At 45.5% G+C, this 10794-nt stretch overlaps 1 protein-coding gene across 1 annotated transcript; it reads right to left on the bottom strand.

Annotated features, from left to right (window-relative positions):
• Positions 1-3785: 3785 nt before the first annotated feature.
• LOC128759357 (lysozyme g-like) lies at positions 3786-7240 on the bottom strand. The gene is made up of 5 exons (XM_053866232.1): positions 7207-7240; positions 7063-7140; positions 5806-6002; positions 4995-5133; positions 3786-4123 (listed from the first exon to the last, which is right to left on the bottom strand). The coding sequence occupies exons 1-5, from the start codon at positions 7208-7210 to the stop codon at positions 3786-3788; spliced, it is 756 nt and encodes a 251-aa protein (XP_053722207.1). The 5' UTR covers positions 7211-7240.
• Between the last annotated feature and the right edge of the window lie 3554 nt (positions 7241-10794).

Here is a 10794-nt window from a genome sequence, read left to right as displayed (position 1 = left end):
GGAGCTCTGCACGTCTGTGTAACAGAGTCAGAAATTATATTATGCATTTTGTTAATGTTTGTCTTATTCTGTATATAAGTTTATCTCCATGAGTTATTTTTATTTTATAATTTAATTTGATTAATTTTTTAACTTTTACAGGATTTATTTTTCACTCTGGAATTCATTTTTTGAATCGTTTTTTAAAATGGACCAGAGGCCGCAGACATTGAGCTATGTTTATTTAAATACAAAGAAACATTCCTGAATTACATAAACACATTTCTTTTTTTAAATTAGTCAGTCAGTGACCTTCAAGTTGCAATATAGCTTCACACCACCTGGGCGAGCTGTTTCACCCCTGTTGTGGAATACGGAAACTTCAGACTTTATAACAAAAATTCTGCCTTCAAAACCCAGAATTTCCGAGTGACGACCCCAAAAGTTAGCATCATGCCTCCTACCACCATGTATATCCCCCTCAAACGTATTTGTTTTCACTTTCAATTGATAACTTTTATCAATAGAGCTTACGTTTTTTTAGGCCACTCATTGCCATCATCCTCTCCCCAGCCTCTAACCCTTAATTTAAACATCTAAAGCAAAAGGCTAAACTTAACCAGTAAAACCCAGTTATAATGACCGTGTTTTAATTTAGTTTTAATCCTGAAAATGAGGGTTAAAGAAGTGAGGAGTGGCCAAAATGTCCTCACTCTGTTGTTTAAAAACTCACACTGGTACTCACAATGATAGAAGTACAAGAACACACACAGTCAGGGCTGAAAGACAGCGCCATCTACAGTGGCGACTGGACTGCTGACAAAAACACTGACCCTGTGGTTGAGACTCTCTGGAGGAGGAAACTAAAATGCGGCTTCAATGAATGAATGACACTGGCCCAAAATTGGAGGGAAAACAGTTGCGTTTCCTGTCTGATGCGGGGGCCACTGACACTCTGATTTTATGGCCCAACAGGCCGCTGGTGAAAGACTAGTGCAGGGGTGGCCAACCAGTCGGAGGCTAGGAGCCACATTGTTTTACTGTGTTGCTGAAAAGAGCCACATCCTACAAATATGTAAGGCTGTAAGGCTCACCTGAACAGCTGGTCACGTGACTTCGTGGCAGTATAGCAGTTAAAGCACATCCCCGTGTATCACAAGGTTGCTGCTTTGCTTCCGGCATATGTCTCTTGTGCATGTATTTTTAAAATTCATACATTTTAAAATCGGAATATCAAGTGGCGTCGATAGAAATGTGTGATATCTTCTATATTTTTTTATATATATATATATATATTTTTACGTGCCTCATGTTACCAATAACATCTCCCCAGTCTGTGTTATGTGAGCGACGCTGCAGACTGGACAGTCTCATCTTCACTCCACTGAATTAAACAGACTCCACAATGATCAACAATGAATAATAGGTGAAACACATGCCATACGTTTAGTTTAGGGAATGACAAAGTGAAACGTGGAACTAGGTCATGTTAAATCGTGTTGATCGCGGATCTGATGACGGTCATAGGACCGTGGATCACATCGGCATTGAACGTGCTCTGAGCCGGGGGGCGGCGGCTTGGAGCACGTGCGGCCAGGTTTATTGTTTATGTTCCAAAGTTAAACTCATGTCACAGTCTTTGAACAATATTTTGATATTTTGTTGGAATAGCTCTTACTTTTTCATCTTATTTCCTGTATAAACAATCATCTGAATAGCAACTTGACCAAAATCACAGCCAGTTCGTGGCTCATTCTGTAAAGAGCCGCATAAAAGTGTGCAAAGAGCCGCATGCGGCTCAGAAGCCTCAGGTTGGCCAGGCCTGGACTAGTGGGTCGAATCCTCTAAACAAGATTAATTCCCGGGTTTCACACTTGCCCTGGATAGTGTCCGAATGTGGTCACGTGAAGTGCTGCTGCTCTGTGACGCTGGTTTCTGCGCCGCCGCTTTTCACACCTGATCAAGCGAACAGGAAGTAGCATGCAGCCTCCTCCTGATCTGACATTCAGTTGCACGAAGCAGCTGATGGTGTTGAGATAGAAGCAAAGCTGTCAGCGTTGAGTCCCCTCACAGGCGACACCATGGCTGCACTGCTGCTCCTCTGCTCCAGCATCCTCGCTGAGGTCATCCTGAGAGCAGGGGGGATCATCGGTTCTTCCTGGACGACACCGCTGACCTCTGCTCCGCTTCCTCACGCTCAATCTCTTCCCTGTAATGTGCTTTATTTGGCGTCCATCTTTCTCTAAACACCATGACGTCATTGACAAGGTAATGCCACTTTGTTTGTCTCATCACCATGGCAACCATCAAGTTTAACAGGATCTCTTGGAAGAATCCTAAAGTTCTTACAAGGACCTTTGAAGAAAATATTGGACCACATCAAATCATGAACACCAGGGGAAAAAAAAAAAAAAAAAAAAAAAGTCCTGACACAATGGCAGCAGACAAAAAATCTTTTCAAAACAAAAAGTGACTTAAAAACAACTTGTCGGGCATCCAACATTAAAAACCAAGACTGACCCATTTATAATGAGTTATTTTCTTCATCCTCAAATTTAGGCTTCACCCCGTGGGTTCCAGCCAAATTGTTACATTTCGAAGAACGTGGAGCGAATGTCACGTGTAGAGGATGTGGAGTGGGACCCAAGCGCAAGTGGCAATAGGCACAGGAGGCAGGAGGGAGTCAAAAATAGATATTTAATAATTAAGTGAATCACAACCGAAAGCGTCACCGAACCGGGAGAAAACTAACTTAATTCACAAATGAAACCAGGAAGCACACGGAAACAGGAAGAAACCAAAACACGAACTCAGGCACCAGAATACAAGACAGTAATCAAAATGAACAAACTAGAGCACAAGGAGAGCCACAAGAAACGAGGAGTTACCACAGGAGTCACAGGAGCAAAAGGAGAGTCCAATGGAAAAAGTCACAAAACCGGGAGAGTCAAACGAACCAGAATCACAGGAAACAAGGAGAGCCACGAGAACCAGGAAAATAAGCTCGCTAGCAAACAGAACGAGAAACCGAACACAGGAGAGCCACGAGAATCAGGAGTTACCACGGGGAACAAGAGGAGTCCAAATCCCAGGAAACGGAACAATGGGAGAAACGCAGGAACTAGGAGAGACAGTCACAGGGGGCAAGGAGAAAGTCCAAGAAACTAGAAGACGTCTATCCGGGGGAACAAAGCGAGAAAACGATCTGGCACACGGTGCTGGAGTCCAGGTGTTTTTGTAATTAGGGTGATCAGAGGTAGATTGGCTCCAGCCGTGTGCCAAAGAATCCGGAAGGGAGGCGGGAGAAACCAAAACATGGCTCAAGGGACAAGAACGGGAGCAGAGTCATGACACAAATGTCCTCACAAAGTCATAGGGTCATAAGGATAGTGTCAAGAATTTGTCCCCACAAAGTAGGATAAAGGTAACTGAGGACAAATGTATTAACTGGGTTGAACACAGACTTTATTCAGCAGAAGAGACTTGAACATATTTTGGTTTGGTTTGGGGTACAGCACGTCGCCACCTCCTGTACTACAGAGAGAGAGCAATCAGCTGTTCCCTCCATGAAAAAGCACTCAGTGACCGGACAGAACAGCCAATGTGCTGCGCATATTTTGCTTTACTCGGATAATATTCAGATGAAATTGATGGACAATGTTTCCTCTGATATAGATTCAGTGCAGTCAATGAGATAATGTGTTGTATCGTGGATGGAATCGATAATCGCAGAATTGCTGTATCGTGATACTTTTGTTATTGTGAACAAAACATTGTGATAGTAGTGTATGATGAGGGACCTGGGCCTACTTCTTGCCAGCCTTCTTAGCCACTTCATTAGCCACTGCCCCACCCACTACTGCACCCACCGCTGCACCCCCTGGCCCACCCACTGCTGCACCCACTGCAGCACCAATTGGTGCACCCACGTTTCCACCCGTCTTTTTTGCGAATGCCACGGACTTCATTACCAATGGAGGCGGACCATCGGATTCGATGGCATCACAGTGTTTCATGTACCACTGGGCTCGGGCCATCACGTCGCTGGAGTAGTCCTGGCCTGTGGTGTAGTAGTCCACATCACGTCCTTCATCAACCGCTTTACGGACATTGTCAGGTCCTTTGTTGTAGGCGGCGAGTGCCCCTGCAGGGAGGAGAGGGTCACTCAACAGGGGACTTGTGGTCTAGGACAAGTTATGGGCTTTTCACACTGGGGGTTCTGTCTCGGGTGGCCTGAGTCTGATTCACCCCCTTGCTGTGCAGCCACGCGCCTCTGCACCTCAGGTGATGTCCCCTTTTTGCTGCTCAGCTGGCGGCGCTCTGCGCAAAATAGCTGGTTTGTGACCCACGACGAAGCCGTTTCAAGGAAGTCGTCAACAGTTGTACGACAACCTATTTACCACCACCGGCTTGACCTCCTTATTTATCGCTCACTTCTTAGCACTACGAGTTGTCGTCAGCTCAGATATGATCCGATGACGAAGCTCTGCCACGGCTGGAACAGAATGTGGCATTTCACAGCCAAAACTAAAACAAGCCGCACAATACGGAGCATCTTGACTGACTCACGCTGCTCTCACAACATGTTGAACAAAGTGAGGGAGATTACTGACAATCTAGAAGGTTTTAATCATTTAAGTACAGATCGAGACTCCAGAAATGATCAATGAATAGTCTGGTGATCTTCAGTAACTTGTGAAAAATCATCATCTTTTCTCTTCGCTGTTCTCCTCATGCAGACAGCTGCGCTGCGGCGAGCCCACAGCAGTGAAAACAGTTACTGTAAGAGCCTTATTCATTTAAGCAAATCTGTCTGTCAATAATATCAGGTCACCTCAGTGTTCTGGGAGTTTCAGAAGTTGTTTTTGAATGATGCAGTGAACCTGCAGTGTGAAAGCGCCCTTAGTGAACATACACACGCTAACTCACAGGTGGGGGCCACGCACAGACACCTCACAGACACACCAGCACAAATCTGGGATTGTGGGTCGGACTCTCTTCTCTCTGACACAAACCTCTCAGCTGCTTCCCGCCGCTCCACTCGGGAAACATCTTTTTAATTTCATCCATGAAACCCACTAGGATCTCAATGCCCTGGTCCAGATGTTCCTTACTGTTCCATTCAGCTTGGAGGTTGTGGTGTCGTTTGTCGACCTGCAGGGAGGATAGAGATGGTGAGAGCAGCAGTGAGATTGAGGGGCTTTTCATATGTGAACACAAGCAAACCGGGTTTGGTCGCGAACTTAATCCTGCCTGGAGCTGCACCTGGTCCCGAGAAGTTCTCCGTGGGGGGTGAGCTTCTCGCCTCACGTGACTCAGCACTAGATGCCGGAAACGACTCCACACAAACGTGATAAATGCTGGGCACTAAACTCCCAGAACACTGAGGTGCAGCAGGAGACTGATGCTGTCGAACTGGAGTCATTGAAGTGGACCTGGACTCACTAAGTGTGCGTTTGGTAACTAGCATACTTTCACCATTATTAGGCTGATAAACATTGGATTTCATTGACAGACAGATTAACTTAAATGAACTGTTTTGACTGCTGTGATCCTGCAGCTGTCTGCATGAGGAGAACAGAGAGGAGGGAGACACCAGGACTATTATCTGCATCGGGCCACTGATAAAACTCCTCTCTATTGTCACTGTGTTCAAGCATGTAGTGAAAGCAGCGTGGATAAATCAAGGTGCTCAGTATTACGTATTTTCAGTTATTTTCTTGGTCAAAACAAAACACACTGTCTGGCTTCCTACGGTCGCGGTGACATCGACCTGCAGAGAGGACGGTGAAGGAGCCTGAGAGAGGCCCAAGAGACCTCTCGCACCTGCATGAGTCCGAAAGCGTTGCCGTGGTCCCCCCAGCCGTTGACCAGAGCGTTTCCAGCGCGGGACTCTCTGGAGATGATCCCGGCGATCAGGTGCGGGTCAACTTTCCATTCAGCAGTGGTATCTATAATCATGTCGTAGTGGTCCAGTATCTGTTCCAGGTCAGTTTTGGCCATCGCCTCCGAGGCGTCCACCCCTGTGAGGAGATCACATGATCACTGCAGGTGAACAGGTATGAATGGACAGAAGCCCACGTGCGCCTCGTGCGTCACAGCATATGAAGTAGCATGGAAAACAAGAGCGCCTTCCCAAAAAATGTTGAAATGACGGTGGTACGTGATGTTTCACTCTCCGTGTCATGAGAAACAAAGCACGACTACCAACGCGGTGACTGTGGTTCTATGAGATGGATGCCATCTACTGCCACCCACCCGCAGGTCACGTGTAACCCGTTTACAAGAAAGAATTACACAGTAACAAAGATGTTTTCTAGTAACAGCACCTGGACCACAATTAGAAGACGCTAGATTCGAAAGAATACACTGGTCATGAGCTTCAAGAATTCCAGTTGCTTCCAGTTTTGTTTCTTTGCTGTCTGAGACTTGTGGAATGGTCCACTTTAGCTGTTATGTAAATGAATAATGTGTGTGAAGGTGGTTATCTCTCTGTGATGATCTTCCTTCAAAACAGTTGGCTCACCATCTTCTACAGTAGGAAGCTTGCCCTGAACTTTAGGCGTCTTCCCAACCGTAGAACACCTGACCGTTACTGCTCCTAGTCTTTTCTCTCCACACTGAACCAACCTCAGAACCTTGCGACCGCACCACACTTCCAAGCAGAGAGGTTGAGCGTGGACTCACTGCGTGGTCTATGACTGGCTGCTAAAACCATGTACCCTCATGCGAGAACCATGCAAATAACATGATGCATGGTTCAATTGCAAAATACACACGTCAACAGTCTTGTCTCTTTTTCTCTCTTCAATGCATCTCCACCTTCTACACAAGGGCGTTATAGGGCTCGACATGCCAGTTACATAATGCCATATATCACCATCTGATGGCAGGGTTGCGCAATATTCTGGAGTCGTCTCGACAAATGAGAATAAGTGAGAATCACGGATTTGAAGTGACGTCATTCTATCGATGCGGCGACTGACACCGCCTCTATTGTTCCTGTTTAAATGCTGCGATGAAGATGACCTTACCTTTTGACCCTGAATAAGTCTGGATCGTGAATCTGAACGGACTTCTTACCATAGTAATCCAGGTTATCCTGGCCAGAGGTCTCCTCAGACGCCCCGCGGGGATTCACCGACGTGATGTCTGCGTGCCCTAAAACAAAGAATAAACATGTCAGAGGTCACGACCCGGATCAGGGAGCGTGGGTTCTCTCCTCACTCATGTCTGTGTCTGCGCAGGTCCGTGTGAAGAGCTTGAGTTTGCTCTTCTAACACCACCACATTCACTCTCAGTCTTATATCAAGGTTCATGATGGGCGAGGCTTCATCCCAAACACGTGGTTTACACTCCCTTTTACACAACGCAGAACGTTTCACAACACAACAGTGGAAAACACTGAGCCGCAGGAGAAGTTCAGCTCATGAACACAGCAGATAAGACATGTCTGGAACGGATCTGTGTCTCGAGACTGGGAAGGTCCAAAGTTACTTTTTTGCCCACATATATTTGCAGATTTCTCTACTCTGTTTCTCCACCCAAATTGTTATTGAACTCGCCTGTATGACTTACACTTCATGTGTAACAATATCGAAAGAAAAAATTATCATTTTTTTGGTGGTGGGGCAGTGAAATCATACAAGTCATATGACAGAGTCCAACTGTGGTGATGAAGTGCACCTTGGACCCACTGCACTGTGGGCACAGGTGTGCTGACTCAGCACCACATTCTGCTGTCAGGTGGCTGATCTTACAGCAGTGTTGGGCCCTGTTTTGACTCAGCCCTTCGTTTACCTTCAAAACAGGTGCTTTGGAACTCTTCAGACTACTATTATGACATCGACCCTCTGGCTGTTTCCCACTCAGATCAGTACCAGCAGCAGTGCTGGACTCAGGAACTCCACGCTCTTGGTGTGTGATGACCAGAAGATGAGAGATCATGAGCCTCTGTATGTGAATGGTGGAGAGACAGTGGAGCTGAGCTGTGACAGTGTGGGACCAAACCACAGTGTTCAGTGGGCCTACGAGAGCTACAGAACAGATGGAATTGTTTTCTTAGACGGATTATTTTTTTTATTTAAAATAGCTAAAAATCCCCTTATATAGTGGCAGGTAAAGTGAATAATCCATAAACTTTTTTTTTTTTTTTTTACGAACTTCAGCAGTCGTAGCTCCAAACACTAACACACCTCAGTTTTGTGCATCAAGCTTGTGAAGCTCCAGCTGGTAGTGATGAAATCCAAGGTGTAAAGACTTCCTCTCACCCACGACTGAGGGGCTTATTTTTTTTCAATTAGTCGACTAATCGCGATGACCTTTGATTGAACGCATTTTGAATTTCTGTTTAACCTAAAGTTGTTTAAATCATCTCACTGTAATACACCGACACCATACATTGTTAAACAAGTACATTAAAATAGTGACACATAATCCAGGAGCATGTATTGACCCTGTGAAGCATGAAGCATAAAACACTTGACAGAGAGCTCCAGTTCTTTAAAACTGAGGTCTGTATTGATCCTGGGGAAGAATTTAAAATCATCACTATCCGCACATGTGACCCATATCAAATATCTGGTCAACATCCACATCAAAAGGTCTTATTTGAATAATAATCTAAAACTATGTGTGCAGTGTAACTTATCTATCTCTTTTCCCACCAGCTTGGTCGATCAACGCGTGCACTTTCTGAAGACGTTTTGCCAGAAATTGCACGTTTTGGACGTGCATAGTGTTTTCGAGCCTCCACATAGCTTGCACACCACTTTTATAGCTAAAAAGGAAACATAATGAGAACACGTCCACAATGGGAATCCCACACCTGGACCGTCATCGATAGCAGCCATTATAGCTGCCATTTTTTTCACATCCACCACGGAAGCGTTTAATGCGTATTGTGAACACTGCTTTTTAAACTTTTTAAAGAGTTGTGAATGTGAAGTAATGAGTAATGTGCATGTAATGATATAGTGATGTAATGATCACAGTAATGACGCGTTGGTAATTTCGGCAAAGGAACGCGTTATGGCACTACAAAACACAACATTCCTATAACACAATAATGTGTTAGTGCCAACACTGGTGACAGTTAACAAGGTCTCCTGCAAGGTTTTTGCTGGCCAAAAGACGGTGAGCTGCAGTGATCAGGGTATGTTCAGTTGAGTGTGGCATGATGGGAGTCAGTTCGACCTGTTAGTCTGGAGAAAACGACACAAAGAATCCAGTAATTGCCGTTGACGTCTCTGCTGCCCCTGACACGAGCAGACTGTCCAAGTGCTTTCAGTCTCCTGAAAGCCTGGAAGTGCTGGTCCCCCGGTGTGGCTGGGACCCCACAAGGGAAATGGCCATCAGAAAGGGATTCCCTCCTTTCACCGGCGTAATGCTGTATATTGTTGACACGGACAGAGACGCAGAGAGAGACCACTGTTTGTCAGTTTACTTATCCGTCTTGTTCTAGAATTCTCCACAGGTCAATCCCACACAACACAGTCAACACACTCCTCCTAGTGGTAGAAGTTATACATATCACACATGCTACTGCTGTGTGACCTGCCGGTGATGTGTGGCATTGCACGCGGAGCAGGTGCTCTGTCACACTAACATGAGAATAGGGTGAAACACTTAAAGTAGCCCAGACCATCCTGGCTAGCTGTCGCCTGAGACGCCATGTTGCTGCTCCCAGGATCCAAGTGAAGCTCTGTGGCTGTTTCTCTTTCTGCCCGACTATTTAATAGAGGGCACCCGCACACCAGCACCCCCGCCCAGAGTGTCATGTGACTTACTGTAAGTGCATTTAGCTGGAAATGCTTATCTGCTTTTTTGTTTCACTTTTAGTTTTGGGTGGTGTCAAGGGTTTATGGAGACCCTTCAAACATACAATAAAATGGTTTTTATTTCACTTGTCTTTGCCAGGGATTTTTCTTCACTTTTTTACAGGTGTCTTTTTCACACTTTAAAGGGACCTGGCATTGGAGACAATGAGCTCTATTTTAGGACTATTTATTTTGTTAAATTAGTGATGAAGTGCACCTTGAACCCTGGACTCTGAGCACAGGAGTGCTGACGCAGCACCACGTTCATCAAGTAGTGATTGGTTGAGCTTCCATCTCCCCATGATCCAATATCCAGTAACCCCTCCCATATAGCTTCACACTACTTGGATGAGCTGTCATCCCTGTTGTGGGGCGATACACCTTAATCGAAGAATATGCAAACTTCAGAGTTTATCACTCAGAAATCCTGCCTTCAAAACTCAGAATTTCTGAGTGACAACCTCAAATTGTCATGAGTCAAGACGTGGAGTGGGACCCAAGTGCAGTGATGAAAGAGTCACAGGAGGCTGGAGCGAGTCAAATACACCGTTTTAATCTTTAACAACAATAAATCCACAACAGAAAGTGTCACCGAACCGGGAGAATCAAAGCAAAGTCAGAATGTCCAAACAGAGTCACCAAACTGGCAGAAGTCCACAAACATCAATAAGAGTCCAACAAAGCGTCACCGGGAACCGGGAGCGTCAAACTTAAATCTGTAAACAGAGAGACAAATACACAATGAACAGAGATAGTAAAATCACAGAACAAACCAGGAAACACGCAGAAACGGAGGAAGAAACTAAAACTCGAACTCAGGCACCAGGGTTTCAGAGAGTGTAGTCAAAAATGAGCAAACTAGAACGCAGAGAGAGAAAAAACAAGGACAACCAATTTACCACAGGAACAAGAGGAGACGATCTGGCACACGTTGCTGGAGTCCAGGTGTTCTTATACACAGGTAACCAGGGGTTGATTGGCTCCAGCCGTGTGCCAC

This window comes from Synchiropus splendidus, chromosome 5 (assembly GCF_027744825.2).
Source record: "Synchiropus splendidus isolate RoL2022-P1 chromosome 5, RoL_Sspl_1.0, whole genome shotgun sequence".
In the NCBI taxonomy this organism is placed as follows: domain Eukaryota; kingdom Metazoa; phylum Chordata; class Actinopteri; order Syngnathiformes; family Callionymidae; genus Synchiropus; species Synchiropus splendidus.
Note: the sequence above shows the minus strand (reverse complement) of the source record. Positions and strands in the feature narration are given on the sequence as shown.